The 17,027-nt window shown below is 38.5% G+C and overlaps 2 protein-coding genes across 2 annotated transcripts in view; one reads left to right on the top strand and one right to left on the bottom strand.

The window, feature by feature from the left end:
* LOC126998217 (neuralized-like protein 4) overlaps positions 1-9,045 on the top strand; it is a 29,715-nt gene extending 20,670 nt beyond the window's left edge. Inside the window, exons 22-26 of the mRNA XM_050859709.1 lie at positions 92-185; positions 443-526; positions 861-1,019; positions 1,262-1,388; positions 2,008-9,045. Coding sequence (XP_050715666.1) covers positions 92-185; positions 443-526; positions 861-1,019; positions 1,262-1,388; positions 2,008-2,218 — 675 coding nt within the window. The 3' untranslated portion in view covers positions 2,219-9,045. The remainder of the gene's footprint in view (positions 1-91; positions 186-442; positions 527-860; positions 1,020-1,261; positions 1,389-2,007) is intronic.
* A 1,123-nt stretch (positions 9,046-10,168) lies between these two features.
* LOC126999914 (NEDD8-conjugating enzyme Ubc12-like) lies at positions 10,169-16,693 on the bottom strand. The gene is made up of 5 exons (XM_050863073.1): positions 16,445-16,693; positions 12,351-12,445; positions 12,117-12,206; positions 11,820-11,936; positions 10,169-11,665 (listed from the first exon to the last, which is right to left on the bottom strand). Exons 1-5 carry the CDS (start codon positions 16,548-16,550, stop codon positions 11,525-11,527), a joined length of 549 nt encoding a protein of 182 aa, XP_050719030.1. The 5' UTR covers positions 16,551-16,693; the 3' UTR covers positions 10,169-11,524.
* Between the last annotated feature and the right edge of the window lie 334 nt (positions 16,694-17,027).

The raw sequence follows: 17,027 nt of genomic DNA, 5'->3' as shown, positions 1-17,027 counted from the left end.
TGGATAAGGGGTTGTGATTTGATTTGTATTTTTTAGTGCAGGTGACAGGTGTGGAAAAGGTATGAACTGATCCAAGCATGATCTGTTTCAGGGTATAATGAGGAGTTTACCAGACAGCACAATAGTCAAGAACTGTGAGTATCAGAACATGTGCTACAGATTCAAGGCTTCCTTGGCTCTCCCCGGTAAGTCTGTCATTGGTCCTGGAGCACTCATCATCATCCTGTGTCATTTCATTGCAGAACATTGGCCTCCCAGAAGTTTCAACTTGTATCTATTTTGTGTCTTTAGTTTCATGAGCATATTATCAATATTCTGTTTAGAAATGTTATTTAAATTGCAAAATAAATAAACTCATTTAGGTAATGTCTATTAAAGATATTTTAGCATGAAGGTGTAACTTAGTAGCCCATTCTTTACATGTCATCTTTAACCTCAACAGAGGGCTACTTTAATTCTGATGGCAACCAGTGCTACTGTGAGACTTGCCACAAGATACGTGGAGATGAGCCATACTACACTAAAGGTAACAAGAGCTCTTTGTACTCAGCCCTCCCGAGTATCTTCTTCAGAGACGCTTTATTTATATTTTTATAATGCAAAACACATGGTTTAGGTCAGATGAAAGTGAAATGAACACATTAATCATGGCAGGAATGTAACTCTGAAGTGGGAACAGGGAGGGAATAGGTTGGGTAGGAAATCAGTCTAGTTTGGATCTGAGATGTAGATTACTTCAGCATTATCTCACCCTGTTAGCTACTGACCTCATGCTTATGTCAGTACAATCTCCTATCTAATATGTTTAATAAGAGTAAGTCCCATTAGATTATAAAGGCATATAAATAATTTCTTCACAGGTAGCCCACCGAAGCATTATGCACAACCCTTTGGATGGTGCCGGTTTGGTTTGGTAAGTGGTGTAGGAGACAATAACGAGTCCTGGCACATGGCATACCACGGCACGCGGCCGGGTGCTGTGCGTCGCATGCTGGACAAGGGGGAGCTGCTCTTCTCAGGTGAGTGGTTCTCTCCCTTGTCTTGTTGGAGATAATTTTGTCTTGATGTGAGGAATTAGTGCGAGGAATTGGCTTCAGAGAGCTGTTTTAGATTATTGGATGGTGGAAATAAGTGAGAACTATTGTATGAACAGAGGCAGATGAGACTTATCTAATCCTTCTAAGCTCAGATATTAATACAAGTAATTAAATTCAAATAGTGATGCAAGTGAATGAGCGATTATTAGTATTGGTGATCACAGGTGAGCTGGGCGTGAGCTCCACCCTTGCTGGTCGCCGCAGTAAGGATGATGACAGTGATGGCTCCCAGCTGTGCTTCTCCCCCACCATCACATACGCCTCGTCACAACCTTTTGCTTCAGCCGTCCTGTGAGTCTTGGTGTAGTATTCTTATTTATTCATATTTTTTTTTTTTTTTTTTTTTTTGCTTGTCTTAGATACTGTAGGATGTGTGTGAAAAAGAGTGTCAGCTAAAAGGGATGAATGATTGGATGCCATCAGTGACAGCATTAGTTATTTAAAAACTTACATCATCAGCATCAATAAGTTTCCAGTGACTTACAATTGCTGCCCCAATAGCACATTATCCTGTGTAAGTAAGTAAACTGTAGAATTTATAACTATTTCCTTAGTAGTAGTAATTCATTATGATTTGTATTGCACCACTATTGATATGTTGCCTTGCATGAATACAAGGAACTCAAAATGCTTATCACTTTTATTTTGCACTTGAGCCTCAAGGTGTGTCGGCCCATGGAAATCAAGCACTCTACTACAATAATAGATGAGACAGGGTTGTTGTGCTGGCTGAACTACTCCATTATGGACTTGGGGAAGGTGTCCCTGCTATTTATTATCCCCTACTACTCAAACACACTCAAGTCACACTTCCACTCATAGCCTGTGCTTTTCACCATAGTGGCCCATTCAAAGACCAGTGCTTATCCTGTTGCTGTTGTGAGTGTACAGCAGCGTATTTGTTCAACAGGTTTGTGGACCCGTGCACCAGGAAGAGGGTTCAGGTACGAGTGGTGATGCAAGTGGCTGTCAAACCCGGCTCCTACAAGGTGGGATCCCCTTCAGTGCCCTGGACTCCCACCCCGGACACCCACCTGCATCCAGACACCATTGAGTGGGTGACCAAGGAGCGAGGTGCCACCCAGCTGTTGGCACTGCTGGTCAGTCTTGAGGAGAAGTGAAGCGCTCAAATGCTACTGATGCAGAGTAGCTTTTGTTGTTTGTTTGTTTTGTCATAAATCTGATATTAACTGCTTCCCTCCAAGTAAAATACTGTTATCTGCAAATTGTTCTTTAATTTGTAAAGGTACTGTGGCATAAATCCAATTGCATAATATGTAAGATATTCATGATATAGTACAAGTACATGCTGGACATGAGTATTGGATCAGCCACCGGGAGACCTACAAGGCCGTTGCGGGCCACTTCACCGACAAAAAAATTTGTCCTTATCACCATAGTGATGCACCTTTACAGATTGAAGTCACAGCTTCTCAAATTAGTGCCACGTGTAGCTTGAAAAGCAACTGGATTAAAAATCCTGGGTGACAAAATTTTTTTTAAATTTTCACATTAATTTGAATCACTACTATAGTTTTATATTGAAAAGTTCCCAAGCAAAAGTTATTGTAGTCATATAAACTGTGATCTTATAAACAAGTAATTGTAAAATGGAAGTATTGACATATGTGACTCCCATCTGAATTTTTGGTAAGCTTTTTACAGAACTGACTTGTTTGCAAAGCTCTATGGATTAAGTTAAGATGAAAAAGTCAATTGTATGTAACATTACATGCTGTGTGTGTCCTTACAGGGTAATTCATTTTTGTGATGAGCTTTTGTGGTAAAACATGATAGATGCCATAATTTCAAGATGTCAGTAAGAATATCTTTAATTTTGCTGCAGAGTATTTTGATAATTCTACACTCCTTGATGATCCTCAACCACTCAGAAAACTAAATTTCTTTTACACTTATCATAAACAATACAGTTTTTTTTGATCTGGGAATTGTTCATCCCATGACTGGTCCTTGTCCTCGCAGCAAGACTAGCATCACTGGCCTCATTGTGGGTGGCAAGCACTCTGGCCCTGCTGAGCTAAGTAACATTCCATTCTACAACTTAACTGGAAAGTATGTGACTAAATTATGTGTTGTTAAGTTCTCATTTTAGTCATGATATGTCATTGTTTTAGTGTGAAAGTAAGTACATTTGCAGTAATTAGTATGTATAAGATTTAAATGGAGTTGGAGTTAACAATATCCTTTATCAGAATTTAAGAATAATACTTCATTACTATGCAAGTATGTTAGTAGTAGATTTTTTATTGATTACTAATGGTATATGAAAGCAAGTGCCAGAATCCATCTACTGCAAGATGAATTACTCCAAAAAAGTTACACTTGGTTGCTTGCAATGTATTGAATAGATACTGATGGCGTGAAGGAGTAATCAAGTGATGAGGGCTGGAAGACCCAGAAATTTGACATTTGCATGCATGTGCAAAGGGGACTAATTGTGTGTGCATCTGTGTGTGTGCATGTGTGTGTGTGTGTGTAGAGTTGATTGTACAAGTGTACTATTATAAACCCAAATTCATTTCTCCATCTGTTGTGTTCCTCAGTGATGCTTCGGATACTGTGTTGACTGGCAGCAAAAATATCATGTGGTAACTCAGTGGCAGAACAACTTGGTTGACCTGCACTAAGTCTGCTGGGATGGAAAGAACAGCAGAGCTTTGTTAACTTTATCAGGGATTTAAGTGCAGCTTTAATATTTTGCCACATTTTTGTAACTCCATACCATAAATTTGAGATCTATTAGAAGGCATGTCACCAAGCTCCATTCTATTTCTCATAGGCTCATGCAGTAAGAAAATTTTACTGTGGAAATGATTTCTTAAAGCAATGCTATTCCTGCCACATTCTAAGTAAATGCATCATTGTCTGCATATTGTTCTGATAAAGCTGAATAAAGCAAATGTTTTGCTGAGTGAGTGAAACTTATTCATAAGTTAATTTGAACAAACTACAGCTTTCAGTTATGTACTCTGTTTGCAAGTAATATTAGTTTGAGGTGGATACAGAAAATATTGAAAATATTTCCCTATTGATTCCTGTTGTATTCTTGAGGTCTCGCACATGTCATTTCGTATAAATTGCCAAAAACTTATCTTACCATTTTCATGAACAGAAAAATAATGCTGGAAATGTATTTGATCTGTAAAATACTGTAGATTAGAGTGTTTGTTTTGAAGAGTCAGGATTGTGTTAGATCCACTGTGACGCAGCAGGATGATAATGTTGATGATGCCCTCGCGTGCTGAAGGTCTGACAAGCCTCGCTGCTTGTGGTGATAATGAAGTGCAATAGTTATACCTACCCTGTAACAATCAGAATATGGTTATTTTGTTGGAATTTTGGGAGCAATCTATTTTTCCTTTGACAATAACTTACAGAAAAGGTGTTGTTTTGAGGCATTAATTTATCTGATTACCTGTGTGGTAAATATGAGAGGATGAAGTTGTATTTCATTGAATATGTTCATGAATATGTTCTGTCGAATGGGTTATCCAAAACAGCACTAGTCTAAACAGCTCCAAGAAAATCACACTGGAATTATTGACTCTCATTCTGCATATACACAATGAAAAGTATCCAGATTTACCCAGTCAATCCATCCATTGTCTCAGCCTCATTTTATACCAGGCAGGATAAGGGTTTCCAATTCAAGAAAGAAAAAAAGTAAAACAAAGGGATAAAAGGATACCCAGTGAAGTAGCTCACAGTCATATTCACACACCATTTGATGACTGCCATCCTCTCCTGTATCCCATTTACTCCCCTCACACTCCATACAGCCACTTCCTCATACAGATGTCATTGTTCAGGCAGACTGAATGTTGAACGGGCATACTCCAGGACCAAAACACTGAAAAGATAGTAGAAAGAAACTAGAAAGAGAGGATGATAATTATGGAGCACACAGTTGTTTTCATCAGGCAGGTGGTTATTATTTTCTATCATCCAAGTTTACCATTCATAGAATTTACATGTATATATTCATATATGGCAAAATGCTCATTTGTTTCACATTTTGATAGTTTTACAATTGAGTTTGAGTGTCTGGGTGTGGTGACTGGGTATATGACATGCTCATGGCTCAGCTAGTCAGTGTCTACGTAAGCCGTCGTTAGTGGAGTACAGACAAAACATAGTGCTAGACACGCTAGGAATCACCCATTGCTGTAGTTTTGATTAAGCTAAAAGTCTGTAGTGATAATATAGTTGTATGATAGTAATCACAGACAACAAAAAACATGATCACCTCTATCAACCAAGGTCATTATGCAAGTACAGTGAAAGCATTTATAAAGTTTAAAATTTAATCTGTTTATTGTAAGAAAGCTGCTGGATACTGTGGTGACCTATTAAGTTGTCACTCCAACTGTACACCAGTAGCCACATTTTTAACTTACCAATATTGCAATAAGCATAAGACTTTAAAAGGGGGAAAGGATGATTACCTCATGGTTATAGCAGGGTCTAACATAAACCAATATTTTGTTCTCTTGTCATAGGAAAAATAGGCATGCATCATGCAGTCCTTGGTATCCACCATCATGTAAATTAAAGTGAGACAAATGGTTGTTACAATAGCAAAGAAAAATATGGTCCATCTTTTCATTCATTTCATTATCACATGGTTGAACAATGAACATGATGCTAGACATTCAGCAACTAGCAGTGTGCAAATGCAAGAAATCATGAGTTCATTCCATTTTCCATTGTGTATATAAATGTTTTCTAGGTTTTTACTTTTTGTAAGTATGGAAACCTTTTATGTACATATGTATGTATGTCTTTGTGTGTGTATACCTGTGTGTATGTATAATTTATTTATTCTCACTAACATTTTTCTTTATAATGTAAAGGTTGCCTAAATTGAATTAAGTCTTTCTTTAAGAAAACAGAGTAATAGGTAAAGTTGCATTTTGGAAGCACAAAAATGTTATGAACCTTCAATTTCCCAGACCTCAGTTTCATGGAGTTTGGATTTTCTGGACAAAAACATTCTGAATAAAAAATTTCACTGTGCCTCCATTTTCTGAAAACTGACTGTGATTCACTTAGCTGGGCTTGGTGAAGAGGTGGCATTGATAGCCAAAAAACTTAGTTATTGCTCTCAAAAGTATTGTTTATATATCTTCATTTACACTTCATTTGAAAAATGAAGACTCCTTGGTTATTCAAACAACAATTCCTCTCCTTAAGTCTGCTGATTGTTTGCTGCACTACACTTCCAAGGTATGTGAAATTTTCTAAGATCTTGATGTCCTTGCGACACACCTGAACAGAGTATACTGTTTCAGCCAATGATGTGAACTCGGACAGCTCAGGCCTCTGCAAATTCAGCACTTGGTTGGGAATTCACATGAGAAATAGATAAGCAAGCACCTTGCCTTGCATACTGAAAAGTGGTTTACTTCAGTTGTTACAGTCTCGATGGTCCCCTTTCTCTTTCTAGATAGGAACAATCAGCCCCTTTCCCAGTCATTAGAAATGGTGTCAAATTGCCATAAAGCAACCAATGCCCCATGCAACCTGTGGATCATGGCTGCATCTTCAGCTTTGATCAACTTGGAAGTGATTTTATAAACACCAGCTGGCTTTCCAGTGCTCAACCTTACCACAGCTTCTCTCATCTGTGCCTGGCCTCATTGCTTATTTGTGTCTCATTGGCTCATGAGCCTGTGATATCTTGGGACACAAAGTAATTGTGACATTCGTAACTTTCCCCGGGTACTTATTTATCGACCAGCCTGAAAGGGAGGATGAATAATTGGCTGAGCTGCTCTTTGACTGCCCAGCTGGAATTCAAACCTGGGTCCATGGATTTGGAGCTGGGCATACTGACCACAATACCATAGAGGTGCTGAGTCAATGGGTGGGTCAGCATCCACTATTTGTTACCCAGGGATTGGGTTACCATCACCAAAACTTAAAGAAAGGAGGCAAGTTTGCTGCAAGATTTAAGTCATGTTGAGTTTTCGATGACTGCCAGGATGTGTTAATCACAAGTAACTTACGAATTAAAAAGTAAATTAGGAGACTTACTTCTTGCCTTCAGGAAGCTGTGTCTAAGAAACCAGAGTTGTTGGTGGCATCAGACTACCAGCACCACCAAGCCAACCCTTCTCACTTCTTGCCCATTCATAGTATCTTGTCCAGGATTTCCTAACCAAGCTCAGGATTCCTCATATTCAGCAAACTCCCTGTTCTCCTGACAAGGCTCTGTGCATTAGGTGGCTGTTCCCTAAACCTAAGATGACATCAGAAAAGCAACTCTGAAAATTCTAACTGTGGAAGGACCATTGGCTCAATGTGTAGAAGCCCAGAGGAGCCTTTGAAGGGGTATGAAGTATTGACTGAATAGGTAAGCTGCTTTCTTCTTTCTAGCCAAAGGCCAAATATTTTTTATTTATATCTAATATTATTATTATTATTATTATTATTATTATTTTTTTTTTTTTTTTTTTTTTTTTTTTTTGTGTGTGTGTGTGTGTGTGTGTGTAAGACCTGCATTCTTAACTATGTGTTTGAAGAAGTAAGAAAGCAGTCATGTGCCCTTTAATCTGTTTAAAGCCTTGGTAGTTCACATGATCCATAATCTGTGTGACGGGTTCATGCAGGAGGTACAGTGACTCGATGCCATCTCCTTTAACTGTTGTTCTGGCTTGCATAAGGAATAATAAGTAAAATATACTTTATATATGAACTTTGTTACTGGAACTTGGTGCAGCATCATTGTTTCAGTGTCAATCATGAAATTTAATTTATGGTATAATAGAAATATGAAGTGGTATAGAAAATAAGAAACTTTTTATTACTGCTTTTTATGTGCAGCAATGAAACATACTGCAGCTTGGCTTATTTTCATGTTGTCTGTCAGTTATTTAAGCTTAAAACTTCCCATTACTATATGCATATACACTTTCACACTCAATACAGTTTAGATTGTTAGTATATATAGGTTGTAATTTGTAATTGGCCTTGAAAGAGTTGTTTTTATAACAAAGCATATTATGTGAATCCTGACATCCCAGCAATGAGGTTAGGTTGTCCAACACACACACACACACACACACACACTCATAAATAAACACACACAGTTACATACATACTTACATTTATACATACATCCGTAGTGTAGAGATTAGCACACTTGGCTCACAATTAAAAGATCTTTGTTTTGATCTCCGGGCGGTGTGGAGACGGACGGGCAATTTCCTAATGTCATGCCTATCCACCCAGCCGTGCGTGGGTGCTGGGAGTCAGGTGAGGGTTGTGTCCTGCCTCCCGGGTGTTGGAAGTCTAGGGGCACCAAATGAGGACCAGATTGAAAGCAAATATCCATCAACTAGTTTCATGTGTTATCCTCAGTATATAAAGGTACCAAAAAAGAAACCAATACCAACCAATACATACATATATAGATAGACAGCTAGTTAGATATGTAGACGTATATGAAGTTAGAGAGGGAATCAGAGAGAGAGAGAGAGAAACAGCCTAATATGCCACCTAACACTTAGTGGTACTCATGACAAAGTAGGTTTCTTTCTACTGTGATATAATTTTGCCATACTTTGTATAGTTTTCTCTTCGGGTAGACAATTACGTACTTTGGTTGTTCATTGTCAATGTAAGTTGTGCTATGTGTTGTTTTTTTATTGAATAAGTTAGTTGTACAAAAGTCTCACACAGCTGGCAGTACAATAATACATGTTTGCTTCACTTCCATGCTCCAACCCCCAGTGAGCCAGGCTGTGATGGGAAGCAAGTGTTTCTATTACTTACTTTAGTCTTGCTGATTGCTTATGAGCTGCCTGCTTCCTTGTCTGTGCGGCAGCCCAGAGTTTTCAATACTCATGCAAACTACACCTGATATAGCTTGTTTGTCTTCTTTCCTTTATGGGAATTTATGGAAAATATATCCTTGGGAATATGAGCGTGCATTTGACTCAGCCCACCAGACCACTTTAGAACCCATTGGTGCAGTGGATCCTTCTGTCATCATGTGTATGAGAGAGAGAGAGAGAGTTTTAAAAGAGAGGATGACGTAAATAACCAATAAATGTGTAGGTGTTGAGCCTGAATATGTAATTAATAAGAAAAAGAAGGGAATGGATGAAGTGTGGTGCTCTGAGATGGTTAGGACTTGAGATGAGAATGGATGATGGCTTTTTGAAGTGTAAATGAGGGCAGGATTGAGACCACCAGTGATATAATAGTGGACAAGTACTGAAGAGAGTTGGTAGACAATAGTGAGTGTGCTTATAGGAAATGGCAGGACAGGGAAAGTTGGAGACACTTCTGCCATGGCCACCCCAAGGAGTCTAGAGATTTCTGGGCCACCCCCTTGAGGAAAGTTCCTATAAGGGGAAGGTAATCAATAATATATGTAGACAGATTATGATAACTGCAGTAACATAAATAGGTACAATATTTTACTTTTCATACTATTTTTTTTTTTTTTTTTTTCATCAATAAGTAGGATTTCGTCATATATTGTCTTACCGTAAGTTTAAAATGATTGCAATACCTTACAGGATTATCATGGTGACCCACTCCAGGTGAGGTAAAGTGGAACACAAAGAGCTCTGGCAACAACAAGTGGGTGACAGCACATGATATTGCCCTAGTAGTATGTGTGGGCCCTATTGGGAGCATGAAAAGGGTAAGTCAGTGGAAGTTTCAATGATTGATTCTGAACTCTGGACTAGGGCTTGGGTGTGTCATGTCTTCCAGGCAGTTTGACATAACATGAATTGGTGTAGGAAGTGAAGTCCAGAATGCATAAGGCAAAAAAATATAAGAAATTACCAAAGCAGCATTGTCTTCCCATTCTTAATACTACAATTAAAAGAAACTGAATGTCGCAAAGTTCATATACTTAAATATTCAGCATATGTAGAGGCAATGTTGAAAGATGAAATGAAAATAATATTTCATCTCAATGTGTCTCACATCCAGACAAGTGATACAATTGTGTGTTGAATTAATTAATCCTAAATATTTTTTTTATTTCAAAGTCACATTGGGATGACATTTTTTCAGGAAATGATACAATATTCTGGTTCATTTTTATTTGTGCTTTGATAAGTCTGCACAGTGAGGATAATGAATATGAAACCTCTCATGCTGGCATTTATTTATGTATACTCTTAGCAAAAAGCTTGCTTCCCTTGGTGCGCGTCAGTTCTTCAGTGTTTGAGTCATTATTGTAGCAACGAGTGATACAGAGTTCAGCACTTAGTAGTATGTAGCAGATAATATTTCCAACATCATGGAGGTATTGATTTCACTAAAATGTTAAAAAAGCTCTGTACAATGCTGCATATGTACATACATTTTCTTAAGTGACTTAACAGGTAAAGTCTTGGATCATGGACTTTTCCACTGCATTTTTTTTCGTTTAGCCTATGGCTTTCTTGACGAGTCCCGGTGGTCAGCCCCAGCCTGCTATGACACAGGCAAGTGTTTATTGTGGTGCCTTCTTGCTTGGGTCATGCTGTACCCTGGAGTTCATTCTTGATTCTCTTTAGAGTTAATCTAAAGTCCGGGTTGACAGATGGTCTTCAGGACAGCAACTGCCCTTGCATTGACTCAATTACGGTTAACCTAGGCTAGTCTTTCTTAGGGGTAATCCTCCTTTGAAACTGTGTAGAAGGTTATGAGGAAAGTAAAAACTTTACATTTAAGAAAGATTGAGTACTTGTTCAATATTTTTACCATTGCTCATTTCCCTCAGACAAAACAAACAAAAAAAAGTTATGTTTACTTTTTGCCAAGGACACAACCTACAGCACAATATTTCTGATAGCAAAACATTAAGCACCCCTAAAAGAACTTTATTACTATAGCTCAATAGTTTCCTGTTTGGCTACACTGAATTTAAAAAGTAAAGCTCCAAGATCTCTCTGCCAGAGATGAGGCTATAATGCATTATGTTCTACATCCAATTAGCAGCATTAATGGGGCAGTGGAATGAACTCACAGTGCAAAGCACATAAAAAAATGTAACTCATAAAATTAATGATTCAACACAACAGTTGTGAACCTTCTGCTACACACATATGTGGAGTTAATCACAGCTGTAGCCTTCTTTATGTTGTTCATGAAAAGAAGCACGAATAAACATTTTCCACATTATTTTGTATGGTAATTACAAAGTACAAATAGTTATGTGAGAGCAAACAATGCTTTGTTTATGTCCGTTTTGAGCAGACAATTAATTTGGATTTTGTCACCCAGATTACAATTAGCTATGTAATAATAAATAGTCATACATAGGGATAATGAGGAACCATCTGCAGGATAACCATGGAGAGAAAACAGGAAAAGGCCATATAGCTGATTAACTTGACAGTACCATCTGAGGAAATTATAAAAAAATTGTGATCTCAGATAGAAATGACATTTTAGTCTCATTTGAGACATCTTTCAAAGTATACATTGCCAATGTAGCCACCCTTCATGCTCTTCACCACATTCTGCTCAAATAATCTTCTGTTATTCTGCAAAACTTCAGCTGCTTCTTTGTTTAATGGGTCCTCTGGGTTGGGTTCCTGTTGAAAATAAAAAAGCTAGTCAATGGAAAAATCATTTAAACCTATTTTTGACAAGGGGAGGAGGGAGGAGTAACTCAATGATATTCACAATCATTTATGACAAATACATTTACAAAAACTCATTATGTTTCAGCTGACTCAAGATGCTTACCAGAAACAGATACTGAAGTCCATAAACTATTGAATTGATGGTTAGGACTGGTTTCCAATCTTCCCTTAAGATGTTGAGACAAACATTCCCCTCCAGGTCAATATTTGGATGGTACACCTGAAGAATAACCTCAGTTATAACTGAATCTTCTTGCCTTAAGCTACCTTAATCCTGAATTCATATGAGAAACAATTATCTTCAATGAGGGAGGAGGAAGTAAAGCTCCAGACAAGACATTTCAAGAATTCAAGAAATTTCTTTGCTCTAGGTGAAATTTAAAGAAAGTAATACACTCACCATTGTTTCACATTTTACTTTGGGTGGTTCATGTGGGTAGTTTGGGCCGACCTTGAAGCTGAAGATGAAACGGCCTCCTCGGTAAAAGCCCTATTGAAAAATAAAAAATAAAAAAGGTGATGGAAGTAATAACATTACTTCTAGTTAGTGCGACACTCCAGATAATAGGTTATATGCTGAATAATGGAGGATGCAAAGAGACTTCATATCTTATCAGAAACCTCAAAGCCTCACCTCATCAGGACAAATGATCAGCTTGAAGGTGAGGAGGTCATCGGGGTCCGGGAACTCAGTGTCACAAGTCTTGGGCAGAGTCAGCTCATTGATATCTGAAATGGATCACACTTGGCTTAAATGAATTCAGTTTCCTATTCCTATTCAGTGGAGTCAGTACCCACAACACGCTGCTCTTTATGTCACTTTGTCAATTATTCCTGGTCACTTTGAAAGTACAAAAATACAATTTGATCTACGTTCCTTACTTTCCAAGTTATATATAACCTAATAACCTGACTATATTCACACAAATTTTTGTCATATCCTTATGTATTGAATTCCACAAATATCTAACAGGTACTTGTCCCATTCCAACAAAATGGAAGGCAATAGGTTACAAGATGCAGCTCCCCACTATTGTATCACTGTTACCGTCAGCTCATATATAGTCGCCGAAAAAAAGTAAAGGGTTGTATCTCAAAAGTTATTCGTCATTAGTAAATTCCAACGCATGCATAACATAATACAACCTTTCTACTTCGCATTCATACAAAATAATTCACTATAAATACTTTGACAAAATTACCAGACATTGATAAATTCAGTGTCATTTTTCACTCGCGCGAACACTCAGCCAACTCCTCCACCCGCCTTCACTTGTTGCCATTTCACGCCGCTATGATTGCACCAGCCTCATCAGCTGAGAGGCCAGTAGTCCCTGAGGACTTGCTGAAGGTAGATGTGTTGTCGTTTTCAGTCTGTACGTAGCAGTAGGTGGTAATTCTTGATGGCAACTTAATATTAAGAAAATCTTGGTTTTCCTCAGAAAACGGCCTTTTGTTATTTATGCTTTTCTTTATTCATTTTCATCAATATACTTTAAAATTAAGCTGCAGATCATAATAAATCAAAATCAAAAGCCATCCAAACTAATGTTTTACTATTTCCACTTAAGTGAAAAATGGGAAAGTGTAAAAGTTAATACAAATATTGAAAAAGGTTTTGGGACATTTAAAGAAATAATGGTAACTACAACAAAAAAAGTGTTAGGGATGAAAGTGGTGAGAGATGGAAAAAGAAAAGGAAATTCATGGTGGACAGAAGAGATAAGGAGGATAGTAAAAGAGAAAAGGGAACTTTTGAAGAAAACTCAAGAAAGAAATGTGGCTGAACAAGTAAAAAGGGAAAGGAAAAAGAAATATAGAGAATGCAAAATGAAATTAAAACAAGCAATAAAAGAAAGTAAGAGGAGAGTTGATGAAGACTTTGGAAAAAGACTAAGTGAAAAATATAAAGGGAACAGGAAATCATATTGGAAAGAAGTAAAAAACGAAAGAAATGCAGAAAATATCTCCTCAAGTAAAATAAATGAAGTTATGGATGAGAATGGAAAGATGTTGAAAGACGGGGAAGCTGTGAAAGAGAGATGGAGAGAATATTTCAAAAACTTAATGAATTTTGAGGATGGAGGTCCAGCGGTTGTAACAGCAGTAATTTTGAGTGGAGGTAGAGGAGGGGTATATAAAGAAAGAAGTATAACATATGAAGAAGTAAATCAGGCAATAAAAAGATTAAAAAATGGAAAGGCAGCAGGAATTGATGGAATCACAGCAGAAATGTTGAAGTGTGGAGGAGATGTAGTTGTTAAATGGATGGTCAAGATATGTGAAGTAGCATGGGAAGGGGGGGGGTGCCAGCAGACTGAATGAAAGCCATCATTGTCCCAGTTTACAAGGGGAAGGGCAGGAGAGGGGAATGTGGGAGCTATAGAGGTATAAGTCTCCTGAGTATACCCGGAAAGGTATATGGCAAAGTCATAATAGAGAGGGTGCAAAGACTTACAGAAGAGAAAATCAGTGAAGAACAAGGAGGCTTCAGGAAGGGAAGGGGATGTGTGGATCAGATATTTGCCTTCAGGATGGTAGTAGAAAAAATATTAGCAAAAGGAAAGAAACTATACGCTGCCTTCATGGATTTGGAAAAAGCTTATGACAGAGTCGATTGGATTGCATTGTGGGATGTTTTAAAGATTTATGGTGTGGGAGGAAAACTGCTTAGTGCAATAAAGTCTTTCTATGAGGATGCATCTGCATGTGTCAAAATTATTGGAGAAACTAGTGAACATTTTGAGATAAAAGTGGGCTTAAGACAAGGGTGCGTCATGTCACCATGGTTATTCAATATTTATATGGATGGTGTTATTAGAGAAATTAAGGGTAAAGCTGGAGAAGTTGGAGTAAGGCTGTTCGATGAGGGAAGGAAGTGGGTACTGAATTCGATACTGTTTGCTGATGACACGGTGCTCATTGCAGAAAATGAAAGTGACCTACAAAATTTGGTCAGTGTTTTTAATAGTGTCTGTAATAGGAGAAAGTTTAAAGTAAATGTCAACAAAAGTAAAGTGATGGTTTGTGAGCGAAGTAGAAGTGAGGTTGTAGATTTTGTATGCCCATATAGAGTGGGAATTGAATGTGAAAAAAAATGCAAAATAATTTTGAATGGTGAAGAAAGGGAGGAGGTCAATGAGTTTAAGTACCTTGGATCAGTTATGTGTAAGCATGGTGGTATGGAGGGAGATATAAGAGAAAGGGCATTGCAAGGAAAAAGGGTGGTAGGGTCTTTGGGACGAATCATGAATGGCAGAAGTGTGAGCACGGAGGTAAAGAGGGATTTGAGAAATACAATAATAGTACCAACCCTCACATATGCAAGTGAAATGTGGGCCTGGAATGAAAGTCAGAGGTCTAGAGTGCAGGCAGTGGAAATGAGTTATTTGAGGAGTGCTTGTGGTGTGAGTAGAATGATGGAATGAGTAATGAAAGTGTGTACGAGCATTTTGGAATGTGTCACAGGGGTGAAGGGAAGAAGTGTGGAGTGGTTGAAGAAGTGAAGCAACAGACTTTAAAGTGGTTTGGCCATATGGAGCAAATGGAGGAGAGTAAGATGACCAGAAGGGTGTATGTGAGTGAGATAGAGGGAGGGAATGCTAGAGGACGATCTCCAGTGAAATGGAGGGATAGGGTGCAAGAGTACGTATGGGAGAGGGGGGAAAAGATCTTTGAGAAACTTTGAGCAGGCAAGGAGGGAGTGTCTGGATAGAGAAAGTTGGAAGCTCTTTTGCCATGGCCATCCCCTGGTGGGAGCTCCTAGGAGCAGGCGGCGATGAAATGACGATGATGAAGATGAAACCTAACTGACGACATTTCATATCTTGTAATATAAAGTCGCCAGAACAAGTGACAAATGTGGCGAGTTTTTGTCATATTTTGCATATTCTATGCTTTGAACACCATAGGAAGTTGGCCATGCCTTAAACTGTCACGAGTAGTGAAGTTCAAAGGTAGTTGGCGGCATTAAAGTATGATTGATATTAAGTCGCCAGATGTCACTCACCAAAATAAAACCTATTTTTTTAACCTTTCAAGTGTACGTAACAGAGTGATGCCAAGCTCTTTGTAGAGCTGAAAGATCGTATTTTGCAGTGAATGCATAGCGATTTCTTGAACAACTCAACTAAAACAAGAAAAATAGCAAAAAAAGAAAAATGTGGCGACTTTATGTGAGTTGACGGTAGTTTACTGTCCATTAGGTTCAGGTGGGCTTCTGTTAGTTCATACATAGCTTATAATTACCAAGAAGGCAATAGCCTGCGGTAACTGTTGGGTTGCATACGTAGCCTCAGTAGATGAATTTATTTACACAAGGACATAAGGAGACTATAAGAGACCTAACGGCCTACAAATGGCAGCGCTGAGATGCTCAGTAAATAACTAAACATGACTGACTGGTTTGCTGAGCTGCTGCTCCAGAAAAATACTTACCCTTTTTTTTCATTACAATAGCAAATCATTGAAAAATAAAAAAAATCCTGATTCATTGTATAAATGAACATTTCACTCTATTGGTCTAGGACAGTTAAAATTTATAGTCTTCAATGGGACACTAAGGTGTGTGATTGACTGTGGGTGAATGGCTGCTGCCCTTGACAGCCGAGGTCAGCCTGGGTCAGCCTGAACCAGTGCTGTGGAGGGTAACCCTGCACCCACCTGGCGCCCCGGGTGGTGGCCGCGCCCCCCTGCCCGCCGTGCCGCCCCTGCCCGCCCTGTACCCACCTTTGGTGATTCTCAGCTGGGCTGCTGAGGCACGCTTCTGAGTTCCTTGTTTTGGAGCGTCGCTGCCATCCTTTTTCTGGTTTTTCATAGAAAACAACTTAATCATAGTGAATATCCCTCGTAAATTATCTTACAATTAAAGTTTAATGGAATACTTTTGCTATGAAGTCTTCATTGACTTCAGTTGTGTCTCCCGAGCCCGATTGTTTTGCTTCTGCCGAGGCCGAGGGTTGCCTGCACGGGGAAGATTTTTTTTTATTGCCCACGCAGTTGTTACCATTGCTTGGTGATGAGATAAATGACAGTAGAAAAATACGATGTATCTAGATGAAATTATTACCCATGCAAAAATGCTACTGACTGATAAATAACAATACTCCTCTTCAACAGCCATGGGGGTTCAGAGGAGGGGGGAGGACCCTTCTTGATATTTTCCTTGTGGAAAAGTAAATCTACCTTTTACTTTTAGCGCAGAACAGCAACACTGGAGGAAAAGTTAAGGGGAAGCCGCAGTCAGTGGGAGAGTCGAGACAGCTCCGAAAGCTGAAAACCTCATATTGTTTTTTCTGCCGTTTTCTATGAA

The sequence above is a fragment of the Eriocheir sinensis genome, chromosome 2 (assembly GCF_024679095.1).
Source record: "Eriocheir sinensis breed Jianghai 21 chromosome 2, ASM2467909v1, whole genome shotgun sequence".
In the NCBI taxonomy this organism is placed as follows: Eukaryota; Metazoa; Arthropoda; class Malacostraca; order Decapoda; family Varunidae; genus Eriocheir; species Eriocheir sinensis.
This window is presented reverse-complemented; position numbering and strand designations above follow the sequence as displayed.